General features: G+C 40.5%; 1 protein-coding gene across 3 annotated transcripts; it reads left to right on the top strand.

Annotated features, from left to right (window-relative positions):
• Window positions 1–7030: 7030 nt before the first annotated feature.
• Window positions 7031–11161, top strand: LOC110048954 (uncharacterized). 3 transcript variants are annotated; one of them, XR_016206770.1, is made up of 4 exons: window positions 7031–7561; window positions 7744–7995; window positions 8372–8552; window positions 11001–11161. XR_016206770.1 is itself a non-coding variant. In XM_089288252.1 (2 exons), the coding sequence occupies exons 1-2, from the start codon at window positions 7320–7322 to the stop codon at window positions 7997–7999; spliced, it is 498 nt and encodes a 165-aa protein (XP_089144378.1). In that variant the 5' UTR covers window positions 7031–7319. The 3 variants fall into 3 exon arrangements, 1 of the variants encoding a protein (XP_089144378.1); XR_016206769.1 differs by lacking the exon at window positions 11001–11161 and adding an exon at window positions 9041–10538; XM_089288252.1 differs by lacking the exons at window positions 8372–8552; window positions 11001–11161 and having other exon boundaries at window positions 7744–7999.
• Window positions 11162–19487: the final 8326 nt, after the last annotated feature.

The raw sequence follows: 19487 nt of genomic DNA, 5'->3' as shown, positions 1-19487 counted from the left end.
AGGTTTTATTAACGTGATCCAGCTAGACCAAGGAAGCAGGTTTTCTTGAAAAATAGGGTGAGACTGTTTGATGTCTATCCCGCGATCTGACCTCGGTTGGAACTCGGCCTAGTCCAAACGTCGTGCGTCTACCGTGCCGAACTCAAATAAATTTGGCCCGGCAGAGGCATGGCAAAAAGCTATGAAAGATTTTAATTTAATTCAGTCGCGCAGAAGATCGGAAAAAGTTTGCTTTGCTGAAGACTTTTTTAAATGCTAGAAAGCAACTGCAGCTGATGTAGCAGGATATGAATTCAGAGGGACGGCGGAGTCTTATTTCAACTGAAGGAAGAGAGCGGGGATGGGGGAGGTTGCGGGCTTGAAAACGAGCGGTGCCGGGGCAAGTTTATAGGGGGGTCTAGGGGCATCCTCCCCCCAAAAAAACATTTTAAATCTAGGGGCTCAGAAATGGTATTTTTTGACATTCTCCATGGTGTAGTTCTTAAGAAAATCAACCTAGTGGATGAACTATAAAATGACAGGTACTTTTAGTGCATTTGCAGCAATATATTTTCAAGGTATTGTGAGCTTGGTACATCTTTCTCAGCCCTCCATGATATATCACGGCCTTAGCGCTGACCGACCTGCGCTTTTACACAAGCCACCCCGTGTGTGGGAAGGAAGTGCACGCTGCGGAAAGATTAAAACTATGTAAACATGAAAAAGCATCCTACAGATTTGGTACGAGGTTGTAGCTTTCTAAATTCTTGGTAAATCTGTAGTCAACCAGACTTTTTTCGTTTTCTTTTTTTTCTTCTTTGGTTCTTCATTTGTACCTCATACTAAAACAAAATAAACTGTCATCGTGGTAAAAAGTGGAGGGGAGGGGAAGGGGGGGTGGGAGGGGAAGGGGGCTTGAGCCCCCACCCCGGCTCCGCCGTCCCTGGTTAGGGGTGGCGAATGGTCCTTCAAAAACGTTGAATTTCACGGGTCTCGCAGTCTCGTTTTTTAGCGGTTATATGCGTCTCGCAGTCTCGATTTTTATACGAAGCTCTCTCGGAGTTTCGACTTTTTGCGAGTGCAAGGTTAAGAGTTTCGAAGTTCCGAATCTTTTCTTTGTTTTAATAAATGACCTCTTCTCGCCACTTGATACCGAATTTCAATAAAGCAACTTTCAAATTTCCGAGAAAATGTTAATGCTAACTTCTACCAAATTGTCTGAATTCCACAAAAGGCTGCAAAACTTACCGCAACATCATTTTGGCGCAAAAAACAGTTATTTTGTTTTAGGATGTCCTAACGTAGTGTGCTGTAGTCGAATTTCTAGTTGCAGCTTGTTCGCAAAGGCTGGCTAAAAGGCTAAAAGGAGATTTATTTTACCCGGTAAAATAAATGGTGTTTATGGTTCTTGTTATGACTCCGTTCTCACTTCCGCCTAAGGGGCTTCCGGGACTACGCACGGGTATGACGTCACATGCCTCAATGCGCTTTTACTCCCTTAACGTCTATTGAAGAAAGCATCGTGCTAGAATTTCATCCCCTCCTCCAACCCATCTCCTCCGGTACATAGTCTTATTCTGGGGCTCGCCAGCGGCTTTCACCCTCAAGGGTTAACTCTCCCTTAGGGATCAGTGATTGGCAAATAAATGCTGTACACTTTATTGATTTAATAAACGGCCACTCACGTGGCTAAAAGTTTGCCAATCAAGGTGTGATCCTTTTTACTCACTTTCTCCGTTCTCATCAAACCAAGCTTGGCCTACACAGTGCTCATGCGCGGCTTTGTTAATAACATGCGTCATAAAGGAGAATCAAGAAGCCACACACAACCCACGATAGTTCATGATGAAACCCACGAAGTCGAAGAACTTATCTGTTGTCCCCTGTGGAACTGTGTAAAGGCACAAGTATTTACGACAAAAGGTTCCTTTGTAAGAGTTCTGTACAAGCTCATTCTCGCTCATTGTTATAGCTCTCAACTAAATCTGGAGCTTGAATTTTAAAGAGTCTGAGCCCCTCTCACTCGCACTCAAAACACTTTGAAGTCTCGGTTTCGCAATCTAAAAAGTCAATATGTCTTGGGTTCGCAAAGAATAGCCCTGGTCTCGCCGTCTCGCGCAGTCTGGCATTTACCATTCATCGCCCCTCTGGTTCAGTTCGACACGTACATAGCAAGAGCATGCCGTTCGAAGCCAAGTCGTGCTACTGCCGTGCGGAACGGTATTAGGCCTGCCGTGCTATACGTAGTCGCGCCGACTTTAATTCAGCCTGCCGAACTGAGTGCATGTATGGTTTCAAACGTCGCGCTACTGCCGCGCCTGAGTCGAAGTTCTCGGTATTCGCATTGAAACAATTTACAAGACTAGAACACCGGATAAACTAAGCATATTGAAAGCTTTATATTAAATTAAATTTTGAGAGGTTCCGTCGACTGTCGAAGAATTCAAGCCCCTATGGAAACAGAAAAAATTGCGTAATTTTACGGGCTTCAAAGGCGTTTTAGGTTACTCAATATCGGGTCGAAATAAAAACTTCGATTAACTTTTGGTCGTCTTCAATCAGTATTTGGAACAAAAACCTGGGCAGTAAGAACGCGCGCCAGCAAACAGAAACGTTTTCAAGACTAGGTGAACTTTTTTGCATAACTGAATAGTCTCTTCATAGAGTGACTACTCGATATATTTCTAACAGTGTTTTTTTGTCGTTGTTGGTGTCTTCAATTACTTAGCCTTAATAGTTTCCAAATAATAAAGAAAGAGGGAAAATCGATGGTTAAGCTGAAAACCGTTTACATAACACATTATCCCCTGCAAAAGCTCTCGCGGTGGACCTTTTGAAGATTAATCCCTAAAATGTACGATGAGCACCCCCGTTATTTTTATGAGTCTCCGCCCCCCCCCCCCCCCCCACACCCCCTTCGCGGGGGAATGAATAAAGTTTGCGTGCCGTGTAGCGCGACTTGACTTCGGCGTGCTCTTACGTACCATGCCGAACTGAATTCATAGCCTGCATCAGCTGCCGTTGCTAATATTTGTAGCATTTAAAAGGGCCTTCAGCAAAGCAAGCGTCTTCCGATCTTCTGCGCGACTGATTGAACTCGACGTTTGGAATCACCGCTGTTCTCTTGTCATTGCCAATGCCGGGACAAATTTATTTGAGGTCGGCACGGCAGAAACGCGACGTTTGGACTAGGCCGAATTCCAACCGAGGTCAGATCGCGGGATCGATTTCAAACGATCTTACTCTATTTTTCAAGAAAACTTGCTTCCTTGGTCTGGCTGGATCACGTTAATAAAACCTCTTCGTTTCATTTCGTGTCTTTAATTACTTCGTTTTCCATCAAGATCAAAATCGAGACACATGCTAAAATTTACTTTAAAAGACCAGTCTCCTTTCGAATATTTGCAGATTAATCGAGTGTATATAAACGGAAAAGACAAATCCTGCTATGTCTCTATTATGAGCAAGTGTCTAAACCTCAATAATCTGGTAATTCCAATTGCCGGTTTTCAGTGTCACGCAATTCAAAATAGATCAAAATAAAAATCAAAACGGTCAATCGATAAAGTCCAGAATCTGGAAAATGAAAGAACGTAAATATGCAAAGACTCTCGCCAAAATTCTGGTCACAGCAATTTTTCTTATGCGAGATATGCGGAGAATTTTTTTTCCCAAATTTATAGAGATTTGTATGGAGACGCCATGCTGGTGCCCATCCATATGGGTACCAACATGGCGGCCGGAAACCAACAGAAACATCTGTCACTGAGTTTTGCTAAAAAAAGCCTGGATTTATCCCTCAAGGAACCCTTAAACATTAAAATAATACTTTTTCTAAGACATGAACTGTTCACATAGCTAAGTTCCCCGAAATAAGGCACTTTTTAAACCATCATGACAGCTCTCTAGGCCGTCATGTAAATGCCGCGTCACGCAAAAGTTTGGAAATTCAAGCGTAGCGTATCACAAAACCAAGAACCCATTCGGAGCGAAAATTTGTATGAACATTAGTTTTCAGCTGCTCTTATACATCATTTCAGTAAAATCTCAGGAAGATCAATAGTTTTTTAGTTCGAATTTTAGTGACGTCATGTGAAAACCAGCTATTGTAGCCAACTGAAAATAAATATTACGTGACGCCAGTCACGTAATACATGTAGCGTGTTTAGTCTATGTGACTTTGAACTTATATTTTGGTCTTTTTCTGTAGTTTCATGTACCTTGCGTGAAATAATGAAACAATGTTGTAATAACGACATGGATCAACTCCGTTTTTGTATATTTCCCACAAAGCATGGCCCACAAATGGAACAAAAACAGGCTAGAGTGCTCAACAATAGAGTTCTTTGAACATACCGCATTATGCAAATTTGAGAAGAGACTGTCGCGAACTTTTGCATTTTACCTGTGTGAACCTCGATTGCCCAGAATTTTTTTTTTCCATGTTATTATAGTAGAAGCGACATTCTTTTGCACAGTACTTGTTTTAGTTCCATATCGGACATACCAAGATGCGTTTTAAGCCCGTAAAACTACGCAAGTTTTGCCGTTTTCATAAGGGCTTGAAAAGGCAATTCTTCGACGGTCGACGAAACCCTTCAAAATGCTTGAAAAATTTAAAACTTCCCATTGTTAGGTAGAAGAAAGGTAAAGCTCTTATGCTACGTTTACCCCGTGTTCTAGTTTTGTAAATTGTTTCAATGCGAATACCGAGAACTTTGTCAATTTTCCAGATAATTTTTGCATCTTTAATGAGGCAAAAAGCTGTATTTTCGTTTTTTGAGAATTTCTCGAATACGTTAAATTCTAAGAAAATCGGACTAATATTTTCGAAAGTAGCTCCCTAAAAGCTTTCTTCAGGCAAAGTTTCAGGATTTCCGATTTTTCGAACCTGGCCAGCCATTCTTGATATTTCCGGTCAGTGCGGGAGGGAGGGGGTGACCCTATTGTTTTCCGGTATTGATTCGTGACATACTCATCGCTACCGGTGTGACGTCATATAGCAACAAGCGAGCGCTTCGAGTAGCCTATTCAGATTACGCCATTGAAGAAGGACAACAGAGGTTAAAAAAGACGAAAAAAACAGGCCTAATATCGCTTTTGTTCACTAACTTAGTGTAGCTGTGTACAGTTTGTTGTTATTTTTTGTCTGTGTGCATTATCTGTTTTAGTTTTGTGCGCGCGTTATCGTGTATTCTTGTTGAATTTTGTTGCGGGTAAGTGGCGGGACCGCCATCTTGAAAACGGGACTAGAGAAGTCCACGTAAAACGTTCGCATTTTCTCTCTTAAATGTCATACCAATAGTCTTGCCAATAGGAGGTTTTATGCGTCCATAGTATACGTTTAATCCGCGTGTATCTCTGTGTCGATTGAACCAGCCGTTCCTCTCATCAATCCGTTTGAGTGTTGAGATGTTGTTTATTTCTTGATTTCCACCAAAATTTCCCTGCGATGTGATCGGTTTTTGTCTGTTTTGGAGCACTTTTGGTGGTAGTTATCAGGCTTTTAAATGCAATTCTTTGTGTTTCAACTTCGTTGGCCTTTTGTGTTGTAATTGTGCCCGCTGTATGGTGAAATTTGTTGACTTTAATCGTACAGCAGCTTTGTTGGCTTTTGTTGTGAAGGTTTGTTGGCTTTTTTCCTGTCTCGTTGCAACTGTTGACTTATTGCTGTCCACTGCAATTGCGGTGTTCAGGGTTGTAATTTCATATTTACAACAAAGTTCAAATTCAAATTCAAAGCCTGAGTAAGCTGTTTTTGGTTTTCTTTTTGCCACTTACATTTTGGTGCACAATTTTGGTGTAAAGATATATAGCATTTAAATAATTACAGTTTTGGTGAAATCAATTTTGCTGTATGATTTATTTATCTTTTGTCATAACCTGATAACTTGGCTTATTCCTGAACAATGTCACATCTTGAATGATGCTGTAGCCTGTTCCTGGTTCTCGGTCAGTGGGCATGATCGAAAAAAGTGGCCGAGCGGGTTCAGGTAGAGAAAGAGACCGAGAGCCTGGAACAGGCTGATGATGTTGCAACTGTCCTGCATTGCCATGTTGTAATGGCTCCTATTTCTTAAGCCTCCAAGAATTTCAAGGCTGCATTGTAGTCGTTTCATCCCTTTAAGTTCTCATCATATTCCAACTAAAAAACAACCCTCCACTAAACGTTACCAAATAGATATTGCAGCATAGCACTCAAAATAAATGACAGCAAATGCTAAAAAATGTGTTCGAATGCTGAAATGCTGTAAAGACAATCAGACATTTATTCTATTTAATTCTTATTTTTTTAATTTTAACAAGTTTTATTCCTATAAGCTCTTTTTATCTATTCTGCTTTTATAATCATCTCCTGCTCTTCACAGGTCCACATCAGCCTATAGTTTCAATTATGACTCTGTGCCTTGGACATTATCTGTTCCTATCTTCTCGGAATGGATAATGTCCATGGAGTGGACACCGCATGAAGGCTACTTTTCATAAAACCTGCATTACCAAATAAAGGAATGATTGACTAACTGAATCAATTTCTCCCTCAGACTCCGGAGGCCCATAAGCTTCATTTTCCTCCAGTGTGCTTAGCAGCTGTGCTCTCATTCTAGCCATATATTGCCATACATATCGTGCCTGATCCATAGTTCGTGGTTTTATTTGTGGTTAGTGTGATAGCAGTTAGCACTGAAAACCTTGATGTTAGCTCCAGAGAATTTCCCCTCTTTTGCTCTGTTTTGTGTCTTCATAGCTCAATGTTCAGTTATCCTTGTGTAAAAAGCTTTTTCTTCATTATGGTGTTTAAGTCAATAAGGTTGGTGGCATCTATTTTAGTTGCTGATATAACAGAAAAGTCACATTTTTTTTAACTTCACACCAATTAATTGAAACTATCGTAAATTTGGGATCTCAAATTAATTCCAAATTGAACTTGTCAATTGATTTATACTGACAATTAAGCTGTGGTAAGCGTTTGTATGCCTCTGTGCCTTTAAAGGAAATAGCTTGGGCTGTCAATCAATGGGAGTTTAACTAGCGGTGTAGAAAAGTGCTTTAAGTGCCCCTAAAACGAAAAATCATGTGTTTCTTTTCCAATATTTTTCAACTGAAAATGGCTATTTGGGTTCCCTAGTGGATCGTAGGATGGAAAAAACTTCAAACCAAGCGTTCTATGGTACGGTATTTTTGCTATGAAATCGCTGGAAATCTGTCCGCCATTACTGTAATCGTGTTCCAGTTGAGTCCGCGGAATGGCAGCGGAATGCATCAATCATGACGTCAGACTCTCAACCCTCGTTGTTGATTTCAGTGTTGTTTAGTAGGCTCTTGAGTAAAAGTTTGAGGAAATGTCCAACGTTTCTGCCGAAGATTTCTCCGAAACTTCTTCAATCAGTGGATCAGAGTCTTCGGCTGAATCTTCTGAAAGTTTTTATTCGACAGCTGAGGACGTAGAACGATATGACGACAGTTTAGAGCCGATTGCAACCGAAGAAGAGATAGCCAGCTACGCAGAGCAGCTTGCTATCGAAGAAGAGGAAGAGGAGATGCTCTGGAGCAGATTTTCTGGTGAAATTGATGTTGGAACTTGGTCTGTACTACTTTTCTCTTTGCTTCTTTTGACTATTGCGAGCATTTATCTAAACTTACTCACTTTACAAGTCGGATCGCGAGAGGCTATTGCTGGGTGTTCAGTCGCTCTCTTACCTTCGGTATTGCTATCTACAGTTGTGAAACTTATTCGCGGGCCATTGGAATGTTGCAATCTTTCAGGTGCAAATGCTCTAACTGTTCATTGGAGTTTGTTGTCAAGCCTGATGAGTGCAGATGCTGTTCGGAAGTTGATCGCTGTTCGGAAAAAATGGAGGAAATAGATATGGAAGGCGCCTGTATTACAACACATTCAGGCTTTGATACTGTTTGCCTAAACACGTGGGTATTGCAGACTGCTGGAGTGGGACTTAAAACAAGACGGAACAAGTCTTATTCAACCACGATGACTCAACTAGGAGCAGCTGAAAATGAGTAAGTCTGTTTTCGTGTAGCTAAAATGATTCTTCAAAATGTGAAGTCCCAGTAACTTACTCTTTTTATGTTAGTTATGTTTTGTTGGCAACGTTTGTGGCATTTCAGTTGTTCTTACTACTTACGCAAGTACTAGACGGATATTGTATATTAATTGTCTAGAACTTACCTGTAGATTTTCATAACCCTGCCTCCATTTTATCGTTTTAGTGATCTTTTGTTATTATTTTAATTTTCATAAATTAATATCATAATTTGTAGAAAATTATGCTATTTGGTCCATGTACATCTAACGCATTTTCCTTGAAATTGGGATGATTCATTAGTTTGCATGTAAAAATTACTTACCGTGGCATTGTTCTTTTTCAATATCTAGATTCCATAGATCTGTTGCCTACCGGCAATTTGTGCGATTTGTTTGGGAATATGTTGGATCCTCCAACAGAGTCCCCCTCCCAAGTTGTGTCTACTCTGAATAAGGAAAGCTTTCCCCAATAATGCAGAACAATATCGGGGCTATGAGGAGGAAACTGAAGACTGACTACATGTATTTGCAGGTATCAGTTAAGAAACATTTTACATACAGTACCTCAAAGGCATTGAACCAATGTGTACACATGCCAACTATTTCATTAACATTGATGTTTAACCTCTGAGACAATGAAGTTAGATAAAAGCATGAAAACATGTATTTCAGTCTGAATTGGTAATATCCATGCATCAGCATTTTTATGACATCAAAATGTAATTTATAGTATCGGAATACAGAGAAATCATAAGTTAAGGTGTTGATGGCAAAAATCAATGTTCCTGTTTTTGGACTCGACTTGGACGTTTCCTTCGAACTGTTTATATCAAAAAATTATGTTCACCGAGTATTAATTAGCCTTCTGCTTTTGTCAATTATTTTGGTTGCTAAAATGATGTGAAAACAGCAAGGGGACTGTGTAGTGGCATGCAGAGAGAATGTCAGAATGTCTCCTCTAGTTGTTGCACTGCCCTTTCTTATGTCCCTTTCTTGGTTTGCCACAATTTTTACATACAGGTGCTTTCCTTTTGGATGTGGGAGGCTGGACGACTTCCTCAAGTTCTGCAGTTGGAGGGCATATCAGTGTCTCCCTTCCTTTCCTTGACTTATACTTTTCCTTGGCATCTTCACTTGTCTCTTTGTTTGCCAGCATAGTGTGTAAGGCCTCAGGAATCTGTCCGTTCAACTCATCCTTTATACACTTTAGATCTGCCCTTGATGTTGAATTTAGGGTTTCATATATTTCAGACACATAATCTATGGAAATATAAATATGAAAACTGAACTAATATACACAGTCATTCAGAACTACTATCGATAGGACAATTTTAGATTACAGTATGAATGTTACATGTTCCTATGGTGAACTGCTTTTTTCATAATGAATGTATAAGTAACAAATAGAGCTCCAGATGCACTGTGAATGATAAAAAGAAATGTTAATTCCAATACTCTAGTCGAGCTAGCCCATTAGTGAGAGTAGTTGGCCTGAATGTCAATAATACTAATGAATAAATATTAGTTTTTCCTCTTACATGTATTGAAGGTGTAGGGGTTGAGTGATTTAAGGAAAAAAATGTTTCAGACTTGGGATAAAAAAAATTACAATAAACAAAAAAAATTGTGCGCAGACTTAGTATCAAGGTCATATTTACATCAACTGCAGTGTTTGGCTTGGGAAAAGTACTGCTCAGAGGTAACCCTCCCCCTACCCCCAAATGTACTTCGTGATCACCACTAGTTTTCTGATAGTCAGAATATAGTATAATAGACAGCTTTAAATTTAATTACCATAATTTTGCTCCACTTTCACCTCTCTGACAGTGGCTTCACCCTCCTTGGATTTTGCATATGTCACCTTTAGCTTTGGATTGCCTTGATCATCAACTTGTGCCTCTCTTTGAAGGTTGTAATTAAAATGTATGGCAGAAAGGATGGTCCTGAAAAAAGTATTATAATAAATGCACAGTAAACAGCTGTTAAGGAAATAACCCCCATTGTAGATTAATAATATACACTTAATGTATGGTCTCAAGGGAAAGGGCTAGTTTTCTTTTCCAGAGAGTTCTGATACATGTTTCCCGAGACAAAGTCAAGGGAAACATCAGGACTCAAGGGAAAACAAAACCAACTTGTTTCCCGAGGGACCAGACATCAAGTGCATTGTTATATATTTAGACTTTCCCTTCAACAATCACAGCAAAACCCACAAACAAACAAATGTTGTATCCGGCGCGGGCATCAACTGTGGAATTGTATCCCAGTCAGGAATTGATCAGAGGCAGGTGAACAAGAATCAACCAATCACAGTGCTCGTTTTGTTGAGTGAAAGTCTAGTAGCAGCTTTTCTACTGTTCAATGTAACTGGCTTCACAGATTTATAATATTAATTTTGACATCATGACAAGAACTAGTGTGTTGTTATTTTCTGTCTTGTCTCGACACCCAGCAAGACTGATATCGATATGATAGCTAATGTCAATATTGATTATACACAATAAATAAAAAAAATTCAGTGCGGTGGTATTAGAATAATTCTAAAGCAGCAATATTATTTAAGGGCCTGAAAAATCAGTAAACATTTTGTGGCAACAATACTAGTGAACCAGCATTTAGACTGCAACTGTTGGCCATTTCTTTCAGGCCACACAACTAATTTAGGTTCTTAGCTGGCAAGTATCCCCAGGTAAGAGTAAGCCAGCATCTTGGGTGCAAACTGATTCACGACAGAGTTATAACCCTCAAGACAGCTTGTTTGTGCTACTGGAGAAGCCTTCTTAATTGCCTTCAACAGAGGTGCCTGGGAAAGTACTTCACACATTTTTCATAGGCGACTGACCCTGTGAAATACATATATACATGTACATGGCTTTATTGGTGCCATATAATGAACACATATAAAGAACACAAGTACACTGTATGTACATTGTTATTGTATCACTTGGCTGATCAAACCACCCTATCTTATTATTCCTAGCTATTGAACAGAGATCTCTACAAATTAATACCTCATAACTGATGGGAGTACTTGACAGAATGTCCATGTATGTGTCTGATCCACAAGTGAGGGCCGGAGAACCAGGAGCTGGACAAGGATCGTTCTGCGAGAAATGAAATAAATAAGAGTTGTGCTAGCAATTGTAAAGTTTTATGTGTTAGTAAGATAACTTACAGAAGCCTCTCCGGATCCGGATGCTACAGGGGACATCAAAACACGTGGACATTGGTCAAATTCCTCCTGGCAAGAAATACAGATATTATACTTTTATCAAACAATCGCTGTTACTGGGACTGGAGGCGCAGTGGCAGGCTCGGAAACCAATTCCTTGATGATCTATAGAAACAAAAGTATTCAAGTTATAGCTAGTTATGTGTGAAAGAAACATGCCATCATGGATAGGAATGTGAGATCTGAGATGTCGCATAATTTTTAGAGTTTGTAGATACCGGATACTGAAGACATCTAAGATGCCCCGTACGTTTTCCGATACCTATATGTCTTGTTCGCGGGAAAGGGCAAATAAACTAAATAAGAGTGTATAGGAGAAATAGTGACCCAGAACGTCCGACTCTAGAACTGTTGCATACTCCATTTTTTTTCCTCGAAAGGGAACATTTCATAGGGCCTGTTTACTAGGAGGTAGGGTAACAAACAAAACACACATGGTTTACCTTACGACGACTCCGCTGTGAAAGAGGTTGTTCGACAACCTTCTTCCAAATGGTTGGCACAGAATGCGGCAGAAGATATCTTCTTGATCCCTCGAAATGAATTGTTCTGCCAAAGCAGGTTTCGTCGAAGTGTTCGGAGCAGACCACGAAGCGTCCCGCCGGATTAAAATTTGCTCGATGCGTTCGAACAAACCTTACCCATTTGTCGCCGTCGCTCTTATTTGCAGGGCTTGTATGCAACGAAACGCCGACACTGTGATCTGAGTAGTTGCTGCAGCCTTGAACTGCACAACGACTACCAGGCATTGTCCGTTTCACCACTCTGGAAGCACGATTTTATAAAATTATTTTACAATAACACACTCGGATATAGAGGTTTTGTATGGGAAATTAGCCATGTGCCTTCGGTGAGTTGAGAGTCTGACGTCACTTCCTCTAAATTGTAACCGCGTCTTCTTCTGGCTCACTGGAACACTGTTCGGTAATGGCGGCGGTAAATATCGCTACCTTTCCCGTTCGAAAAATGTGACTTCTCTTGCTTGTATCAAACCCAAATTTTGGGAGGTAAGTGAAAACAGCATGTACTTTCAGAAAGCGTTCAAACATAAAAGACGGAAAATTTGATTTTAGGGGCACTTTAAGGGGGTGCAAAAATGAAGCAGGAAGTTGTAAATTTGACAGCATGATTAAACACATGAAACAAATCGTGGCTCTCATATGCATGTCTTGACAGGTGATAAAGAAATTTTTAATAATCTAAACTAAGGTGAGTTAAAAACTCCATGCCAGTTTATCATCTGGGGGTAGAGGGGGGCATTAGCCTTCAAAGGGAAAATGTTCATCAGAATCCCAAAGTGCTGCCCAGTGTGGCATTCTGGAAGGAAATTTGTGCATTATGATATGTTCCTTCCAGTGACATTCCCTGCAAAAAACCACGAGAAGTGTCTTTAATAACCTGTTTTCAGTGGGCTACAACTTTTAGATGAACAATCAAGAGAAAATATGGTGTCTTGGTATAATATTTGCTGCAGACCTAGCATATAAAAGGAAATTACGGCTCCTCTTTCTCAAATAAAATCAAAATAAATTAGAACCGAATAACTAATCAAGCCATAACTATTAACCAAATTATGGATATTGCTCTAAATGTAAACTGTAGTACGACAAAGGTGAAAACTTACCTAATCTGGCCATCTGAAACAGGGCTGTTCTTTCCATACAGCCATTCTTTGCACTTTGAAGGGATTGATGAGACGAACCACGGGCACTGAAGAACTGAAATTCCACATACAAGAAGCCAAGTATACCCTCTGTCGAACCTCCTATTCTTGGATCAAAATGGCTCTGCTTCGCTATGCAGTGGCCCTCGAAAGGTCAACCAGCTAATAGTTTTGCTCGACAAATTGGCTACAAAACAGAAAGTTCTCAATCAAATTATCTACCTTTTGAATATTTTGGCCACCAAAAAGTACCAAATAAAGATTCCTCAATGTAATATATACCACATATTAACGAACCTAAGAAAATGGGCAGAATATCGGAGCGAAATTCCGCATTTTTATCTACCTCTTGTACTTCACCCATTGGGTGCCATTTTGAAATTCATCCAAGCGAAACGTGACGTCACACTGGCAGTGATGATTCAACCAATGTTTTGCTTGGAGACGCCCCCTCCCTCCTGGGTCAGTGACTCTTAAGAGCTCCTGCCTGAGAGCATTGAGAATCTTGCGACATTGACCATTTTGGCACATTGCTCATATTTTGCCATAAGATACCCTTTGGTGAACTGTTTTCAAAAATCATAATTTTAGGTTCCAGCGCTTTTCTGTTTTTGACAAAAATTCGAAAGTTTGAAAATGCGGTCAAAGTGCGTTTTCCGTCCATTGGAATGCCCCAAATAACGCGGAAAGACGAAGCGATGGTAAAGTCTTGAAATTCGATCAATTACCGTTAAATTTTGCTCAGATATAGAATAGTTATTCCTCTTTACAGCTAAAGTTAAAAAATATGTCACATGCTCAATTTTTTTAAGTTTTCAAGCCATTCAAAAAGCACTTCCGGCGACCGGTTAACGAGCGGCAAAATATTGGCTATTTTTGACTGGATAAAACCCTCTTTGGTACCTAATTATTTCAGAATCTAACTTTACAGCTGCAAAGATTTGTCTTTTAACTGTTATCCTGCCAAATCTCAAGGTCAGACTTGCACTGGTTCCCTTTGAAAAAACCTGGAATCTACGAACAATGTTCAGCACATCTTTCAAAATATTTATCTACATTTCGGCGTAAAGAAAGACCGAAACCTCAATGTTCGCTGTTTTGTACGTTTGAGTGACTGGATTATCGTTATTTCTGAGCAACTTAAGAAATAAAACCCTAAAATATATATTTATCGTGTGATTATTGCCTTGAGATTTCAAGATTATTACCTTGAGATTTCAAGATAATTTGTTGTGGGAAACCTATTTTAAAATGACATGGCGACTTGCTATGTAAACATTGCGGGAATGGTCGTCTTTCCTCGGATGTATTTTCAACTTTATAAATGCATTTCAGATCTCTCCAAACAAGATTTGGTTAAAGATAACACCTTGTTAGTGTCTAACAGCGCTTATTTTACGCACAATGGTGTAAACTTATTTGTTATTTCTTATTTTCAGACTGGACTGCAATTACCCAGGCAGTGAGGCCTGGGTTTAAATTTCGGCTACGTTTTTTTTTTTCTTTTCCACGTTCAGTCACAAATCGCCGTCTGGTCTCTAAGGCGCATGCGTCACCTGTGCATGCGTACAGCACATGGAATTTACTGAACTTGCCGACGTGAAAAGTTAACACGGATTCCATGATTTCTAGGGCGATGACATCACATAGAAACGAACATACCGTTCGAGGTAGACCAACACTATTGGACTTAAAGCGTTTTCGGAACGGATCGGTCTGCAAGCCTTATGAGAGATCAATTGACGAGCGAACATTTTGAGTGAATTTATCAAGAATCATGGAGCTATCAACCGGGGCTATCAACTCTTCAAAGCATCTTAGAAGCCTCATCGTATTTTTAGTCGTGGTCGTGAACCAAGTAGAATCCCCGCACGGACTCAAGAACGTCTGAGCAACAAGAGCAGGAAGGTTAGAGAATTTGTTTACGAATGTATCTGTTCGATTACACCTGGGTAAAAGGTTTTGAGAAACTTCGTAAAGTATGATAAAGTTAAAATCTCGAACTAAACGATATTCTCTCGTTATTTTCTAGTAACAGAGTTATGTGTCTTTACAAGAATGAAACTTATGTAACGAATTATTGTTCATTTTAGCTGAAAGAAACTAATGTATGTTGACCATGGCCCAGCAAAACAGTTCTCGGCTTCCATTGTCGCGCAATCCTGATGCAATAATAAAATTTTTCCAAACCCATTTAGTGGATAAAGTCAAGAAATTGTGATGTTATAGCAGATTAATAAAGATGAAACTTATGTAATTTTTAAGTCTGTGCGTTTTCCCAAGCCTCAGATATTCGTCGAAATATTTTGCACAAATTTACAGAGCCCAGTATGCAGCCGCCATGTTGGTATACCTCCGCGGTAAAGCAACATTGCAACCGGAAAATAGTGCAAACATCTGGAACTTACTTTGGCTATCTAGGCGACTGATTATCTGTATTGAGCAAACAAGCATTTACATAAGCACTTTTCCTAATACTTTAACTTATGAATGGACTAAAAATCACGAGATAAGTATATGTTTTTCGACAAACGCGTTCGTACCTCAATGTCACGCACCGCCCTAACTCTGAAATTCAAAATGTCTCGCTTGCTTGGGAAACGCAGCAACAACAACAACAACAACAACAACAGCAACAACAACAAAGGCTAAGGAAAATAGACTGAAACGTTCATAGGCTGATATACACACATGTAAAGTGAGGGTTCTGGCACAGCGGGTAGCAAGGGGACAACAACCGTCCGAAAAAGCCCCCCACCACCTTCTCCTCAGACTAAAGCTTCGGAGAAGGTGGTGGGGGGGCTTTTTCGGACAGTTGTTGTCCCTTGCTACCCGCTGTGTCCAGAACCCTCACTTTACATGTGTGTGTGTGTGACGCAACAGTACAGCAGTAAAATTGGGCGAAATAGCGGGTCCAGCGAAGCTGCAACGTCTGTAATCAATATGCGCGGATGTGCCATCTTGACTAGTTTATACAAAAATGTGCCAGAATTTTTTTCCTATTGGAGAAATGTGTGCACAGTGTATACGCCGACATGGCTGCCGCAAGATATTCGTCCGATGTTCTACAAATGTTCTACGGCCCAATACCGAGGGAGGAAAAAACAAACCTTTCCGAACCGTTAAAACCAGATTTTACCACATTATTTGACGGGTTCCTAATATCCCAAAACAATTTCCAAGAATGGCTCCGTGTGTGGAGAATGGATATATCCGAAAGGAACCCAAACAAGAAAGATCTTTTAAAGTTCGCAAGAGAAAACAAAGAAAAGATCACCCATTTGGTTGAACAAGAAGCCCAAAGGTTAAACAGCGTTAAAGTAAGTTTTGGTTTACAAGTTAAGTCTTCAATAGAAAGAAACGGCGAAACGCAATACATGGAGCACTATTTCGAAGACGGCAAACCGCACGTTTTCGAAAGGAATGATGAGGAACAGATAAAACAAAATGTGCCAGAATTTTTTTTCCTATTGGAGAAATGTGTGCACAGTATATACGCCGACATGGCTGCCGCAAGATATTCGTCCGATGTTCTGCAAACAATCGACTGTCAACTTTCCGAGGCCATTCAAAACCTCCCTCCAGAGCTTCGTGAGACAATTTACAAGGAGTATCTCGCAATAAAAAGGAGGCAAAGAAAGGAAATGGGCTGGGACGAGGTACATGACGAGATTGAAGAGGCACCCATCTGCGAAAAACGATCAAGAATTGGTGAAGGTCAGGTTTTGCCGTAAATGCAACTCCTGTGGCCTAAAAGGACTCTGTTACGAGTGTTATAAAAATGGAGAAAAACACTTTCTCGGCTACCCCGTGTGTGACGAGAACGAATACGCCGAAATCTTTCAGAAATTTTACTGAGCGGCGACCCTATTAACCTTCGTTCGAAGCAAAAGTTTTGTTTTGAAATCGGCGAGTTGCGTGACATTTTTCTCAGAAAGACTGGAACCAAATATTCCCCAGTCCCCTTGGACGAGCAGTACTGAAAAACATGGAAGACAACTCAAGAGTTTTTTGTTTGGTCCGAAAATAACGAACCAGAACAGAATTTACCAAAAAAACACGCTCAGTCAACGCGCTGTAAGTTATTTTTTTCACCACAGAAGCTGCCGGAGTGAAGCGAGCAGGAGGAAACGAGAAAATAGCAAGATTTGATCGCAGCGTTCGATCGCTCGTAACATGTGATATTCCTTTAACAAGGGACTCAATCGAGCCCGTTTAAGTCTTCTCTGCTTCTCGCATGGCTTCAACGACTTAAAGTGCACCTAACCCCAAATTTTTTTTTTTTGCTAGAACGAATCTACTTATTATTTGAAATAGTTCTGCGAAAAAATTTTTGAATTGCGTTAAATCCTCGATTTTCTGTGCCACGACGAAATCTCGAAAATAGCTCCAAAACACCGCCATTTTGTTTCACGACCGAGTTTGAGGAGAATGGGTCCAGCGGCTCTTGTGACGTCTACCCAGGAAGGTTGGATATCTCATTTCCTCTCATTTCCTTCAGGATGGTGCAATACGCATTCGAAAAGTGCGCAGAAAACGCCTTCCAGAGGTGCTATCGGCTGTTGCAGCAATATTCCAGATTTAAAGAAAGATATACTGTACAATTTACTGACGATGATCGGCTAATGGTGCAATAAAGACGTAAACGATGGTTGATTTTGTCGAACTGAATCTGTGAGAACCATTGAAGAACTCTCACTGGAATTTGTTCCGCAGACTTTCGAACGCTATTTTCATAAATTTTCTGCTTAAAGCTAACCAGAAATTTGTAGAAATACTACCTACAACCTATATCTTCCAATCCCGCGATATTTATAACATAACCGGCAAAGTTGTGTGATCCGGTCATCAGGATCAAGAAGCGTTATACTGATATGTAAATAGATCGCAACTGTACGCCGCTAACCAACACTTATTTCTCTTTCGATTTAGATGAAAGTCGAAGATTAATCCTCTAGAATTACATGATAACAAAATTGTTAGACTCACAGAGTTTTTCGAAGGTTTGGAAATGAGCAGTGCGACAAAGATTCTGTGCAATAGCGTCGAAAATATGACCGCGTAACATTATCTGCGGACCGCTTAGGGAACACATCCTTTTCGCTTATCCGACGAATTTCACTGCAGACTTTGAGAACAATTTACATTGGTTATTTGGAGTTACTACTTAAAACGTGTGACAATGTGAAATCGGTAATTGCATGAAATGTTTCCTTCCGCCTTGCTTCCCGCAGCTTCAAAAATACAGGTCCAAACAATACGATTTTCAATCGATCGAAGCCAATGTTTTGGAGGTCATCAAGTCTCGAAAACTGCAACACGTACGTCGCTCTTATAAACATGAAGCATTCAACTGAAAGTAAAACACAAACTGGATTTAACAGAACCTTGACAAAATACATTCTCGGTAAGGACACAGGTAAACGGGCTATAAACACGCGTGGGAATCTTATGTTTAGTTGACGAAATTACCATCCAAAGCAGTCCTTGAGTTTTCTTTCCTGCTTTTCGTTTGCTTGCTCCTCCACTTCGTATCTAGCTTTCCATTCCTAATATACAAGCAGCTCGTCCGCAGAGACGTCTTCCCCGTCGTCGCTTGAAATATTGTAAATTGCTCTCAAAGCTCTAAGCAGTGAGTTCACAGTTGTCGAACGTGCTCGATCGAAGTTTATTTCGGAGCCTTCCGAATCGAAACTTAACTCTGACTCCAGTGACGAAAAAGAAATGATTCTGAGACAAAACTTGGACGTTTTAGTCCCAAAATACATCGGAACGATTAGTTTTGCGTTCTATTTTCTCGAGCAAATACAGAGAGTTGACTGAGGCGCTATTGTGTTTGGTTCCTGGGTAGACGTCATCAGGTACCGCCGCCCCAGACTCCCTAAAACGCGATCGTGAAACACTTAATCGCGACTTTGAAAGGGCATAGAAAACCGAGGATTCAACCAAATTCAAAAATTTCTTCGCCCAAATGCTTCAAATAAAGTCTAGATTTGTTTTAGCGAAAAAAAAACTTTGGGGTTAGGTGCACTTTAATATGTTATCTGTCTGACCTCTTTCTGCCAAACGGGCGTAGAAAGTTCCGTGAAAATAAAGCAAATCGCGTGGAAAAGCACAATCATTTTGGCCTTCAGAAAAGCTGTTGGGATATAATTTATTCATCCAAGCTCTAAATATAGCTCAAGCATGACATCATCTCGCCACCCAAAAGCGCATGCGTTTGTGTGAAAACCTGCGAATTTAGGTAAAGGACAGAGAAGCAACACCACAAGTGTTAGGAGAGGCGACTGGATTAGTGTATATAGCTTGAGTAATTATAATATTTATCAGCGAGCAAATGATGGCGCTTTTGGATGTGAGGGTGGCCACCTCTGATTCCTAATACGGCACGTACAGACGCTTGTCAGGGGTATGGGGTGAGACCGTCCACGGTGATAACACCGGGTGAATCCGCCCCGGCCCAGAGGGACCCCAAACCTCCTCCGGAGGTAAAACGGGCGACAGCCGCCTTGTCAGCGGCGGGAAAGTCCTAGCCTGGGCTAGGCAAAAGAACAGCCAACGAGCATCACCCC

This window comes from Orbicella faveolata, unplaced genomic scaffold (assembly GCF_042242905.1).
Source record: "Orbicella faveolata isolate gen_17 unplaced genomic scaffold, um_ofav_v1 contig_15, whole genome shotgun sequence".
Taxonomy (NCBI): Eukaryota; Metazoa; Cnidaria; class Anthozoa; order Scleractinia; family Merulinidae; genus Orbicella; species Orbicella faveolata.
The sequence above is the reverse complement of the archived record's forward strand: the minus strand, read 5'-3'. Positions and strand labels throughout refer to the sequence as shown.